Source organism: Paralichthys olivaceus, chromosome 9 (genome assembly GCF_024713975.1).
Source record: "Paralichthys olivaceus isolate ysfri-2021 chromosome 9, ASM2471397v2, whole genome shotgun sequence".
NCBI lineage: Eukaryota > Metazoa > Chordata > Actinopteri > Pleuronectiformes > Paralichthyidae > Paralichthys > Paralichthys olivaceus.
This window is the reverse complement of record NC_091101.1, coordinates 15306629-15321070: the sequence shown is the minus strand read 5'-3', so window position 1 is coordinate 15321070 and position 14442 is coordinate 15306629. Positions and strand designations below refer to the sequence as shown.

Here is a 14442-nt window from a genome sequence, read left to right as displayed (position 1 = left end):
CTATTAAGAGTTTTTCTCATCACTGTTGCAGTGTTTGCTCTCTATGGGAACTGTTGGCTTTCTCTATAAAAACTTCTTAGGTCTCGATCTAACTCTGCTGCACCGTATGACTGTCATGCTCCGCAGCAACAGTATTTGCCAGGAGCTGATTCATGAGAACTAATTGTGCAGTTCTGTGTGACACTTACAATTATGTTAGAATTAGATGTAGAATGTTACAGATGCAGATTGAACACAATCTAAATTTACACTGTTTCCAATCCTGCTCTGTGGCTCATGGGCAGACCCACCAGCATAATAATCTATAATCATTCAGTTTTAATATTTTATGATCTTAAATGAAAAGTGAACTTCCTAAGAGTCTAAGGATATTAATTACACTTCCTGTCATGGGGAGAGAAATAATATATGTGCAAAAATGTTTTTTGCTCTCAAAACAGCTTGTGCCATCAAAATGAGCCGTAGGTCACACAGAGCATTGAAATGAGTTGATGTGCACACGAATCTCACCCTGAATACATATGAACTATTAGAGCAGCAGCCAAGCTCATCACAGTCAGGTTGAGTTAGTACCTGTCCAGGGCTGAGAACATATTTCTAACTACTACAGACAGACTGACAGGCTCAGGAACTTCTGGAAAGTCTGACAGCTGATCTTTGCCTTTGTTTTTCAGACAAGTCTTCGCCTGAAAACTTTTAGCTCAGGGTAGTAATCTCATGGGTTTTTAAAATAATAGGTGAACAAGGCCATATTTCATTTATTTTTGAAAAATATTGCACTGTCCCAGTCATGACCCTTTACAACAAGCATCTGTGCTGTCATGTTGCACCAGCTGGCTGAAAAAGCTCAGCTCTGTGTGCGTGCATGCCAGCTGGTTTGACATCACACAATGACTGTACATTTTTAACACTATTATGAAAGATAGGAGAATGAGGACAAAGAGGCTTCACTCAGACGCCTTGGATGAGTGAAGCATGCACAAATTATCTTTTGTGAGCAGACCTTTTGTAATCTGCCTAAACATCTGTTGGAAATACTGAGGAATCAACAGCATCCTGGCTTTGTGAGAGCACCCAGGTGGGCAGTGGTCGGATTTAATCAATGTGACCAGAGAAAAAAAACTAAAACGTGCAATGTTTGCATTATGTGCAGACTCTTTGAAGTCCCAGTCCACAGCCAATTACCTTCCAGAGCAAAATGATTTTAACCTGACAAATGTGTGTCAAACCACTTTTTCATCCTCATAATATCGTATAAATTGCATATTTATGTTTTAAAAAAAAAAATCCATTTAGTCTTTTAATGTGAGCCTTTTTTTTTTCTTTGGTGGACCCCGCTAATATTTGCCACCACAATGACCCAATTTCCTCACAGGGAAAACTCAGATATAATATTATCTTACCCCAAATTCATCAGCTAATCTGTGTCAAAGTGCAGAACTAAAGTTCTCAGTGACCTGAAGAGATGAGGATCAGATCATTAAGTTTGCTTGCCTCCAAAAAAATCAGAATAATTCGACCAAGCATATTAATACATAACTAAATGAGGCTTTAAAGGTTAAGTATGCAAGATTTAGGGGAATCTAATGGCATAGATGGAACATAATATTCAGAATTATGCTTTCGTTAGTGTAATTAAAGGATGGATATGCTATGTTTTCCTCTTCTCTAGTGTGTTTTTTTGCATATGCTACAGGTCTGTAAAAAACCCCACAGAAAACAAAGCTCCTGAAGCCCCACCTTGCCAGTAGTCCTGCCAGTACTTCAACACCATTGTGTGTTATGTGACATCACAATGCCCCACATTTGCATAATGCATACCTAGCAGCTAGTCTGGCATGCGCCCTTACAAAGCCAGGTAAAGACATTTCCTACATGAGCTGGCAGCAGTTGACCAATCACAACAAAGTGCAGACTGAGTTTTACCAGGAGGGCGAGGCTTAAAGAGACAGTAGCTGAAACCAAGCACTTCAGAGGCTGAAAAGTGAAGCTGCAGCAATGAACAGTGCAAAAGTGATTTGTTTTCTGAACTTTAGGAGTATAATATATCTTCTTTGAGAATCTTTTCGACCTCATAGCTACATTGGCTTCAGAACCTCTTAAATGGTAAATGTCTGTATTCATATAACACTTCTCTAGTCTGGATGACCAGTCAAAGCGCTTTACAGTAGAGTTTTTGCCATTCATCCATTCAAACACACATTCATAGAGTGCATCTATGTGCAGCAACTGGGGTTCAGTATCTTGCCCAAGGGCAGTGGGCAAGAATCTTGCCCAAGGAGCAGTCATCCGTTCTACCCTCTGAGACACAGTTGCCAAAACATTATGCTGAACTTTTTAAGCAGATTCCCAAACTGCTTCCATGAGAGACTTCAGGGCACGATGCATCATCAGTTCACATACTGCTGTGGAAGGCAAACAGAGCATTGTTTGAAATGTGTCACACTGTGCCATCAAGTGACATCTGCAATTCAGACTTATTGACAGAAGCTCTGGTGAGTGTGGGGAGCTTGCAACTTTATAGACACATAAACTTTTACCCTTGAGATATCTCTATTCCTCTCTGTTCCATCAAGAGCAACAGCTTGATGGGATTTAGAGTTTTGCCTCTATAACTGCCACCCACCTCCTGGTCTAATAAGAGGTTGATAGAGTTCTATCGATCCGGTCAGTGCGTGCATTCGGTCGAGGTCGAAGCTTTTATATTGTGCTTTACGTGCCTAATGTCTGTGTCTTTCTGCCAGTGTGATTATTTATTCCCCGTCTCCCTCGTTTCTTCTGTCATTCATCTCATTCATTGCCTTTCTTTTTCCTATCTCTCTCCCTCCAGGGCAAACCAGGAATACCCAGATATCCATCCAGCTCATCATCTACGGACAACCGGTGTGAGACTGAGTGATGTCCAATCAGACGTAGTCGAGCTACTAAGGAGGGCATTAATAGGAGGACATTGAGAGCTGATAGCCTTATTGGATATTGAATTTCTGTCTCCACCTCCCACATACAAACTTTCTCATACTGCCACACATATTGACTTGGAGTAAAAAATAAAAAGCAGTATTCTATTGTATATAATCCTGCTCTCGTTGGCTGATGTCCTTGTTTGCCTCCATCCCATTCAGCTCCTCAGGGGGCTGAGCCAACCTGCAGAGGAGTATGGGCAGGAGGGTGGCTGACCCAACTAATCCGGTGCCTGCGCTAGGGATCCCCCTGGCAGGGGGGCGATGGGGCCCACTGTGCAGTGTCGGGGTGCAGACGTCTCCCGGACTGCGATTTCTCCCCTCCATCAAACGACACAGCAGCCAGCCAACCAACGCACACACCCCCCTCAACGTGACAACAGACAAAACAACGACAGCAGAGGCAGGGGGAGTTATCAAAAGTGACAGCAACAGTCTGCCGGGGTCCAAGGAGACATCTCAGAACGAGATTAACAGCCTGACACAGGACGATATGGGGTCACAAGGGTCAGGCAGTGGAGTTTACTGCCAGATCAAAAGTATTCGGACAAACCCAAAGGACACAAGAGGTAAAAAGACAGCTCGGTATACAAATGGCAGTATTGTAGCATCTGATATGGTGGGAGGGGTTTGCACTGAAGCAACAGAGGGTAAGGAGCCGGCCTGTGAGAGGAGGAGGGTGCAGTCATTGCGCGGAGAGGGCCATCGTACTGTTTTAAAGACGGGGAGTGCTTGTATGGCCGTGCACGCCACCCCACCTCGGCCCTGTCGAATGATGGCAAATTCCCCGGTTCGCCTCTGCGAGACTTGTGGGAGGAGGCGATCACAGATTACACCGTGCACAGGGGCATGTCGCAGGCGGGCTGTCAATCAAATCACAGCCAGCCAGACTCTACCTAATCCGCCAAGGAAACCGTCCGTGGCCCCCAGCCACCACTCAAAAAAGGACTCTGTTGTGGACGCTCAGTCGAACACCAAAAAGACAGACACAGCAAACACCCCAACACATACATTAGTCAAACCATCTCAGATACCACAGCTGTCACACACCATACCAAAAACACACGGCTCACATTCCAACCACGCATCACACAGTCAGAACAAAACAAAGGATTCAAAGCAGCAGACGAGGCCACATTCTGCAGACTTCACTCATTACAAGGACTCAGCCACACAAACAATAGACACAAACACGCATAACAACACAGACATGTCCACAGCTACACATACACAACAAGAACACGCACCACCTGCACAGGGGACACAATCACAGTCCACTGACAAACACAACAAGGCTAAAATCCAGCAAGCCGATAAAAACACACACCAACACACAATTGTCCATATCGCATCTCAACCTGCAGCTGCTTCCCTTAACGGTGACTCAAAGTCTACCAACACTCCACCTCTCCCACCGAAATATTCTCCGAAAACCACACCTTCCAAACCATCCACACCTGTTGCACAAACCAAAAACACACAGGAGGCACCACACACTCCCAGAAAAACATCCTCAGAGCGGATCAAACTCAAGGACTACACAAAACAGAAGAGCAAATCATTCGACGACCACACACTGCCTTGTAAGACTCATATGAAAGCACAATGTAATGGGGCTCCGGGAGGATTGTTGGCAGGACACACGGGGAATGCACCGCGAGGGATAGAGAGGCAGCTGCAGAGCGTGGAGGAGAACCTGATGTCCAATCAGGAGAAGATCAAGGTGCTTCTCAACGTCATTCAAGACCTGGAGAAGAGCAAGGCCCTCAGCGAAGGGTGAGATAAAGGGAGGTAGGGAGGGAATAAATTGGGAGATGGGGGATGTAAGAATATAATATATGGGGGGTGGTTTGGCTGCTTGGGGTCCTTTTGTGTGGAGTTTTCATGTTCTACTCCAGCCTCCTCCCATAGTCCAAAGACATGCATACTAGGGTGAGGTTTATTTAAGACTCGGCATTGAAAGTTGTGAATGTGAGTGTTGTTTGTGCCTGAGATGGGCTGGACACCTGTACCCTGCGTCTTTCACAGTGTCAGCTGGGATTGAAAGTATAATGAATGGATGGATAAAAGAGAATGGTAAACAGATACCTGAGTGTGAAAAGAGGGAGAGATGAGGATAGAGAGATGACACTAGTTCAAAACCAAGGCTGGACCATGTAATGTGAGAAATTGAGGACACGGTTGTGGTTGAGGAACCACTTAAAACAATTTCTTCAGATGGAAAGTAGCTACAGCTCAGAAAGTCACTGTCGCCCGATGGTGTATCACACTAATTAGCATTTTGATTACGCATTGAGCGTTCTGCCTCGTGTCAGCCAGTTTCAACCCTTTATGCGTTTGCTGCTCTCAAACTCCCCATGCTCACATTTGCAGTATTTTTACACAGCTGAATTCCCCATAAAGCTGCTCTCATTGTCATGTTTTCCTCTCTCTGGTGTCAGACAACAGAACACGTAAACACAGCCCATTAAGACTACACATTGAGCAGCAGCCACTTCCAAACCATTTACAAGCTGCTGCTCAGCACACATATAATATTTGCAGCTGAAAGGTTATTTGGCAAAATCACCAAACACATAAGTAAGGGACAATGGCTGTACTGTGACTTCAGTGACTTCATCTTATCTTCTGTTTGAGAAAGTGAAAAAAACATTTCTGGAGCCGCACCAAAATTGAAGATAAAATAAGATAATTCTTTATTAGTCCCACTGAGGGGAATGAATGGGTTCTTCTAACTCCTGCTTGGCAGAGGTAATCACCACTCAGAAGGAAGTTAGAAGCTCATACATGTCTATGTCAGCAGCAGCATGGTTAAGGGAATTGGACGCATAGAGAGATGTGCTAGCAGATGGAACGCCTGATGTGCAAACTTGGGGGAATACTGTGATTCTCTGCTACGGTTTGTCCAAAAGTCCCTCCCTTTTTACTGCAGCCTTCATTTAGTTGAAACAGGGTGTGAAAAGTTGGTAAATCTAATCTCCCAGTAAACGCACCCTGATGATGTAAAAGAAACTGTAGTCTGTGGTCAGTGAGGATGTTCCAACACTCGGCCGGTCGATCAGTGGTGTAACATTCAGCTGACTATAGTGGTACAGCTTTTATCAGTCAGTCAGCTTGTCAGTGACAGACACAAGACTTGCCTCACTGATGCCAAGCAGCAAAGAAGATAAAGGAGAAGTTGAAATATTCACTGCAAGAGCAAGTGTTTAAGAAACAGAGAGAGGTTGGGAGCTGGAGGGATAAAGAGAAGAGAGAGAGAAAGGGAAGAGAGGGTGTCAAGGGAGTCCACAAGATTGAGAAGAGAGTGCGTTTGAGTTTTTATGGCGATATATTGTGTACACTGACACAAGTTCAAGTCTGTGTAATAGATTGTAAATGTCAGGGCTGTTGCTGTAGTGTGTGTGTGTGTGTTTTCGTGTGTGTGTGTGTGATCCAATCCTACTGGGATACATAATACATGCCAGCCTGAAGTCAATATTAGCAGATGCTTATATCTCTTTTTGTCCTTTTACCTTATATACCCTGTAGGATTTATAGTCCCAGGTGGAACAGTGTCCCCTCAGAGACACCGTGCTGCCCACCAAAGCATATTCACTTCTTTCTCTCTCCTGCTGATTATTTCATCCTCCTGCAACACATCCTTCCTTTCTCTCATCTATACATCCCAGCTGGTTTCCCATAGTCACTTAATTTCGATCAATGCCCTCCTCTATCGCCGAGGCTCTTTAGCCTGTGTCTCGCGATTCATCGTATTCTCCACCACACTCTCTCCTGTCATTCCCTCATTCATAAATAATGAATTTTCTCCCTCTCTCCTCATCTTTCACCTCCTTGTATATACTGAACTCCTCTTCCATCCTCTGCCCCATCACAGTTTTTTGATTTTCTCCCTGACAAAATCTCCATTGTTGTCAGATGTTAAGTTTCATCCTCCTATTGCTTTCCACTCCTCATCCTGCTCTTCACAAATACACCTAGTTTTTCTCCTAGGTGCTTTTACCATATTTCTTTCTTCCACCATTTATTCACACGTTTCATTAATGCGATAAATACACAGCTTACCTTGACCTCTCATCTAATCTCTTTCATAACAATAATGTTCCTATATCTCCATAAGCTCTCTCTCCACATGTTTTTATTCCTTCCATTTCTCTCATCCCTCCTCCTTCCTGTTCAGGGTTAACAGATGTCTCTAGCTCCAGACTAATCTCCATCAGATTACCTTTGAGGAATGCAATTAATGTTTAAGCTGCACAATAAGGCTCCTAAACTCAGTGTACATGTTGTTCTGCCCCGAGTCTGTGACTGTATAAGATTATGTATTCATATCCTTCAGTGTGTGTGTGGTTGCAAAGATGCTAATGGATTATACTAAGTGTGTGAGACAAATAGGGTAAAAGAGGCAGAGTGAGGAGGAAGAAAGAGTAAATGAGAGCTGGTGAGAAAAAGACATAAAAGTAAGAGTTGGAGGGCCTGTGTGGATCTGATGTTGTGAATGAAAGTACTCTAAGCGGGCCGCTGTGTTAAAAGTGTCGGCTGAGCTCAGCTCCTTGTTTTCTCTTCTCTCCTAAAGCAAATCGTTGTCTTCTCTTGCTGTTGTCGTCTTTGAAAAAGACTGGTAGGGGAGGGAGGAAAAAAAACAGGATGCCAGTCACACAGTCTCTCTTGATGTAATTAAAATGTCGACTTTATCAATATAAATCAGACTCTCTCTCATCTAATCAGCTTAGTACAGGGGAGGCCAAAGAAATCTTGGCATCGATGAAGAGTTTTAATTACATGACAGTCAGAATGCGCTTGTCAGATGTTTGTTTAAATATCTTGTATTCTCCAACACTTCTGCACTGTCTTTTAGATCTGTAGCCCTGTTCAAACTTGATAACACAGTCCGCATGGGTGATTCGCAATACACATGAATAACCAAGAACAAGACCTCCCTGAAACAATGCTTAGAAACTGTTTCACCTGCCTGGAATACAAAACACAGGTTTTTACCCGATTATTCAGGTCTTGCATAGTCCTGTTGGGGTACGTCACATGCACTGAATATTACAAGCTACAGTCGATTGTTGCTGTACATAGTAAGTGTAGCTGGAGAGAGCAATAGCTGGGACTCCAGCAGTCAAGAGAGCGAGACCCTTTCCGCTCTAGGAAAGCTTGGCCCACTGTACGTGCAAAAATTTGCATTCTTACAATTATTTACCCATATTACATCACTGTATCGTGTTGAATTGAGTTGTTTAAAAGATCTGTCACTTTCCTTTAGTGTGTTATGGGTTTTTTGTGAAGGTAAAAGTTCCACAGTCCGCCTTTAATGAATGTTCTGCCCCTGAAACACCCTGTCAGCAGTCTGGCCGATACTACTGCATCATTGTGATGGAATGTGACATCATGATGCCCCACATTTGCATAGTGCATGCTTATCGGGTGGCCTGCAGATTCCTTACCAAAGCAAGATAAAGCGAGAGCAGAGGCTGACACTTGCTACATGTGCTTGAAGTGGATGGCCAATCACAACAGAGTAAACCAGCAGGCCAATTAGAGCGGACTGGGTTTTATTGGGATGGGGGCCTCAAAGAGACAGCAGCCAAAAACAAGCATTTCAGACAGAAGCTAAAATGTATGATGGGCACGCTCACACAAGCACGGAAAAGACAAATGTAAAAATCATAACACAACTGTAAGAGCTACACAACAGAAACACAACCACAGTGAGGGCATGATGAAAATGAGACAAGCCTTCTTACATACATTTGTGAAAATCCAGTCAAGCCAGCAGCCGCTTTACGTAGTGGTTGTGCTATGACTTCTCCATTTGTGTTGCAGCTTTTGCGTTCATGTTTTCCATTAATGCTCTCGTGTGAGACGGCTCGACCACAGTAGAAAAGAGGAGCCACAGAAATAGACAATTTGAGAAAAGTGAGGTTTTCTGAACATTATGTTAAGCTTTTAAAATAATAACCAAAATTAAAATCATGAACCGCAACTCGAGCACATGTCTCTTTGTGTTATGTTAAAAACATCATGGTGGAATTTGTTATGTGCAATCTGTCATGCACCATTAACATGAACACATGTTCAACTTAACTTCAGCAAAAGTGTGTGAACGTTTTGCATCTGTTGTTTTCTACAGTCGCAGCTCGTACAGAACTGGTCAGGACATAAACAACTGCCCCACCTGCCAAAAGACGGCCTGCATCATCTACAGGTAATGAGCTCAGTGCATTACATAACCCAACAATGACTAATCATTCTTAACATAATCAGATCTGAAGCTTCACCCTGAAAGGCTTTTGTATAGCTTTGAAAAATATTCCACTTCCTGTTGTTGTTTTCCAGGTTTTATCTCATATTTAGCACATCTCTTCCTTTTTCATTACCCTGGTGTCCTGCTGCCGCTGCCCGTTTCTCCCACTATAATAACTGCACAACCCATAAAATATATTCCTAACATATGAAAAACCTAAGACTCAGAGCGATGCGGTTTATATTTCAGGAGGAACACATGCTGGAAGGAAGCTATTTACACATAAAAGAATGTTGTGTGCAAACAAACAAATTAAGCAAATGATGTGTCTTTGTGCAGTCTTCCCTCGTGTGTGTGTGACCTAAATAGTAATTGCATTCTTAGATCCTCTAAGACCCACAGAGCTGCACCTCCACAATCTGATACAACGCACTGTAAATCCATCCCCAACTCTGCCCCATCCTTCTCATTATTCTCATTCTGTAAATCTTGTCATACGATGCATGCTCAGGCTCTCTCTCTATCATCTCTGACTTTTGATCAAACTGCTCATCTGTGGCTCATCCTGTCTGACGATTCCCGGAGCTATAATCACATGATCCCCCATTCCCACAAACCGCCAACACAGCGCTTTCTCTGTCTGCCTCGCTCACACAAACTGTAAGTATTTCACATATATACAGTAGCTTCATGGAGAATAGATAAACACAACATAGAAGATACTTCAACTTGTAACTGGAATACTTTGGTATCAAAACCTCATTTTAGTCCAATACGATTCATATGCATGAGCGTTTGAAGCAGATGCTTGTTTACAATCTCATAAAAATCTCCCTCACAGGCCACAAAGGATAAAAACACATTTTCAGCGCCTTTATTCCAAATCTCCCAAATTCCCAAAGTCTCTTGTCTCCCAGCAGCTCCACATCTACATCTTACCTGTACTTTTACTTTAAATTAATGTAATTTAATCTCATTTGTACTGTACAACATGTCTGCTATGTGCATCCAAGCCCAACACCCCCTCCTCTGCTCTCATCCCCCTGGCTCCTCCCCTGGATCTTAATTACCACAGCAGGATCCTCAGCACAGGAAGTTAATGAACACCAGAGAGATAGGACTGCCACATGGTAGCTTACTCATACATATACAGTGTATATTGCTACTAACATTTTATATATATACTAATTTTGGTGTAAAAGTGTTGATGAAGATACATTTCAATGGAAAAAAAAGCTTCTTAAATCTCAAACTATTGAAATCTTCAAATCTCTTGCAGTCTAAGAAACTAAGTACAAGTAAAGCCTTACATATTCTTAAAAAGACAGTGGATATGCAGTCGCATACAAAGAAACTAGTCAAAAACACCATCTAGGACACTTTAATATTTCTTAGGTCATCATTATTTTGTGGGGTTTTTAAAAGAGTAAGAGAGGACCCTCATCTAAAAAGTATTTTCTCTCTCCTCAGTTTGAGATTATGTCATTTGTGTTCCACTTTCCCTTTGTTTTTCTTGGACACACATGTATGATCACGTACACGCATGTCCTGATTAATCCAGCGAAGAGGGAACTCAGCGTATATTAAACACATCTATGCATACATGTCACATATACTGCGATTTACACACTCATACTGACAAAGAAAGAAATGAATACATTTCACGCTGCGTAGACATACAAAATCTGCTTTGCAATTATATTTCTTCTCATTTATCTATTCAAGTTTCTATACATACATTACATAGCCTATGCCGGAAAAACACATTTTCCGCAGCCCATTGTGATAAAGACGCACAAAAGACAGAAGTACAATAGCTCTGTTTGTTTGATTGGACAGTAACAGCCTTATCAAACCCTCAGAGAGGACATTGGGTAAAGAGTATGGGAGATAGGGAAATAAAACGTACAAGCGAAGGATTAATTACGCGTGGGACTCAAACATCCATCCTAAAGATTTGGTGATGGAAAAGAAAAATGGTTTTGATGTGGGCTGGCTGCCTGAAGATGTTTTTGCTAATTAATTTGTCTGAGGAGAGGAATGTTTGACAGCCCCTCTGTTTTTCTCTCAAAGTTTAAACAGCTCAGACACATAAAGAAATGCACACACAGGCACGAATAGTAACACCTAAAGGTATTCTCCACCTAAGCATGACCCACATCTGCACATGCAAACGTAAACCTTACCTCTGACTTTAACCTTCAAGATTTAACTGTTTCTCATAAGAGCAGGAACCGAAAGAACACACAGTCATGCTCACACTTGCAGAGATGCTGAAGATGACAGCTCGCGCAACGGATTAGGGGCAGCAGGATTTCCCACTGTGCCGTAATCCCACAAACAATGGTGTGACAGGGAGAGATATTGGTAGAGAGAGGTAGTGAGGTAGAGAGGGAGAAACTGAGAGGGGACAAAGAAAAGTTAGCACTCTAAAACAAGACTGCAAATTGACTCAAAGTGCAGATGCATCACTTCACTGTATTTATATTTTGTGTGTGTATGCCAATATTTTCTGTTTGTGTAGTCACAGTACATCTTCATCATTTATTCATGACAGCCATCTCGGTTCCTCTGTGCCCATCAGAGCTTTTACTTCCTCCTACGTTCACTCTTTCCCTCCATCCCTTTCTCTGGGAGCATGAACCTTTCTGCCCTCCTCTCACCCCACCTCTGGTTGCAGTCCTCCACTCCTCCTTTACCTCCCTCTGTGTTTTTTTTGTTTACCTCCTTTATTTTGCACTGAGTTCCCTGCTCTGTTTTATTAAAGTATTTTTTTTCATTTACCCATCCGTCCATTTCCCAAAAGAGATGATTTATTTCCCCTCTCTGTCCATGAGTCCCTATGCATCTTCTTTATCCCTCACTCAGCCTTAGGCTTGCTGTGAAAAATGCATACGTGGACGTCAGGGGAGGACATATGTGTTTGTATAGAGCGAGTGTGTGTTGGGATACAGGAGGATAGGTGTATGGGTAGTAGTCTCACCATGTGGTTAGTTAACACTATAGCTTGGCCGCACGCTCGCGCACACGCACACACACACACACATGCACACACATAAAATACAGTTAGCAAATGGAGAGAAACTATGACCTGCAGCGGTGGACACTTCAGAGAGCTGGTGAGAAAAGGAGCATAAGAAATAAAGCCAGAGGGTTCTGCTTTGAACACATCAGAGGAGGAAAAAAAGTTCCTCCCTCGCTCCTTCTTTGAGCTTCTCCATTTTGCAAATGCTCCTCTCCTTTCCTGCTCTCTTTCTCCTTCCACCAACCTGTGATCTACCGATGCATGAAGCACAGAAGAATACTGCAGAGGTGAAATTAGTGCTTAGTCAAGGCCTGTGTGAAAGCGTCTGGGTGTGTACATCCTGAAGGTGCAAAGATCAGGGATAAGAATATAACAGGATTTTACATTTCCGTGTAAAACTGTGTTCAATTTAAGTACAACCTCTTTTTAAAGTGCTTTGTGTGAGTACATTTTAATGCTCATCTTACGCTCAGTCTCTCTCTCTTTCTAACTTGCATCCTTCTGCTCTTCTTCTCTCTCTCTACCCCCTCATGGAATCTCTTAAGGTTTAAAATGAGCTATAGGCCTACAAATAAATTTGACTCGATTTGCCACTTACCCGGTTTCTAAATCAAGCACCGACTGCCTCCCCTCGTCCCTTTCTCCTCCGCTATCAACTTCTCTCTCATTTGCTCTCCCCCCACAGCGTGGAGCATGATTTCCGACAGCAGGAGGGACGCTTCCAGGGAGTTATGGAGGCCCTGGACGGGGAGTACGATGTGCCTGCACCTGCTCTGACCAAGCCCACGCTCATACCAACCCCCTCCAGCCGCCCCGGCACCAAGGCTCGTGTCAAGAAGCTGCGCAAGAAGTGTTTCTGGTGGCTTTGAGCGGTGGAGAAAAAACATAACAGCCTTTATGGGAAGCAGGCGCATAAACGTGTGGATTATGTTTCCTGGGACAAAAAACGTTCTAACTCTCTCGTGGTCATTTTGGGTGTGTAGTGTGTATAAGTGTCATCAAAATCAGGAGGGAGATGTAAATGACGCTTTTTTTCCATAGCAGTCATTCGTCATCTTTGACAAAACACACCAGGGATCAGGTAGAAAAAGAGGAAATGCTCTAAAGAAGGAAACGAGAGCCAAAGGAACTTTCCTCTCAGGTCTGTCTGAGCGGGAGGAAGAGATCATCATGACCTTCTCTCAGCGGGAGCCAGAATCTCACGGCTAATTTGTGATTAACATTTGACTAAAGGTGATGATACTGTTTTCTAAATATGAGTTGTGTGACAAAGAGAAAAGGGGTTGACACTCTGGATGATCGATTGTAACTTGGCTGACTGGCTGTGAATAGATGTATGAATGGAGTCATGCCAACACGGATTCATGCCCACAGCCGGGAACGAGTCTTCACAATTATTTTGGCTAAACTACAGCAATAAGGAGGAGAATGTGAACAATGTGGAGTACAGTGTCTTCAAATGGCTTCACAGCCTCAAACCTGAATGTAGCAACAAATGAAGAGCTGAGAGGATATGAGCAGGAGAGCCTCCTGAGCTCTCTGGAAACGGACGGCCGCTGGATGGATATCAGGGTTTAGAGAGCACCATTAAGAATACATTAAGAGACATAAGGATAGGCAGCTGATCTAAGACTGACCGGTTGCATCAGTTCATTTCAAATTCTATCATCGTTGACAGACAGAATGATTGATTCTGTCCTTTATTACCATCCAAAATGGAAGTGTGTTGCTGTAATCTCAATCGAGTTTCAAGGATTTCCACACAGACGTGCATGGATGCACACATTTGCAGGCATTCTCTCACCCACACACCCACACACACGGGGTAAAACAATCAGTCCATACTGACCGGTGCAAACTAAAGGTCGACCAGTTATCAGTTCAAGTTTAATGATTGGCCTGTTCCCATGTTATTGATGAAGATTGTCCTTATTCAACATTGTGTGGAATCATGGGCGTACATGTAATTTAGCATCCACCAACATGTCCAATGACCAAGGACATTTACCAATCTTTTTCTTATTCCAAACAGAAAACCTTCACTTGATCACATTAAATATACTATTGGTAATTTGCATATAGCTCTATATCTGTTCTGTAAAGGTCCATCAAAATACAACAGAGAACATACGCTGCATCTTACCAAAAAAACAGTATCGGGTCAAGTTATGTTTTCCCATTTAAAAGTGATCATTTAATCAATTAATTCA

The 14442-nt window shown here is 43.0% G+C and overlaps 2 protein-coding genes across 3 annotated transcripts in view; one reads left to right on the top strand and one right to left on the bottom strand.

Annotated features, from left to right (window-relative positions):
• The window catches only part of dock2-like (dedicator of cytokinesis protein 2), a 93152-nt gene that overhangs the window by 31513 nt on the left and 47197 nt on the right, over nt 1-14442 (bottom strand). The gene's annotated exons all lie outside the window — the stretch shown is intronic.
• On the top strand, nt 3016-13233 carry LOC109628671 (protein INSYN2B). 2 transcript variants are annotated; one of them, XM_020085925.2, is made up of 3 exons: nt 3016-4736; nt 9094-9168; nt 12918-13233. In XM_020085925.2, the coding sequence occupies exons 1-3, from the start codon at nt 3157-3159 to the stop codon at nt 13099-13101; spliced, it is 1839 nt and encodes a 612-aa protein (XP_019941484.2). In that variant the 5' UTR covers nt 3016-3156; the 3' UTR covers nt 13102-13233. The 2 variants fall into 2 exon arrangements, with proteins under 2 accessions (XP_019941484.2, XP_069387487.1); XM_069531386.1 differs by lacking the exon at nt 12918-13233 and having other exon boundaries at nt 3016-4751.

Coding starts and splice junctions, on each gene's coding strand:
- LOC109628671 (XM_020085925.2), top strand. CDS start 3,157: ATGGGCAGGAGGGTGGCTGACCCAACTAATCCGGTGCCTGCGCTAGGG. Junction 4,737..9,093: donor AGCAAGGCCCTCAGCGAAGG/GTGAGATAAAGG, acceptor TGTTTTCTACAG/TCGCAGCTCGTACAGAACTG. Junction 9,169..12,917: donor ACGGCCTGCATCATCTACAG/GTAATGAGCTCA, acceptor CTCCCCCCACAG/CGTGGAGCATGATTTCCGAC.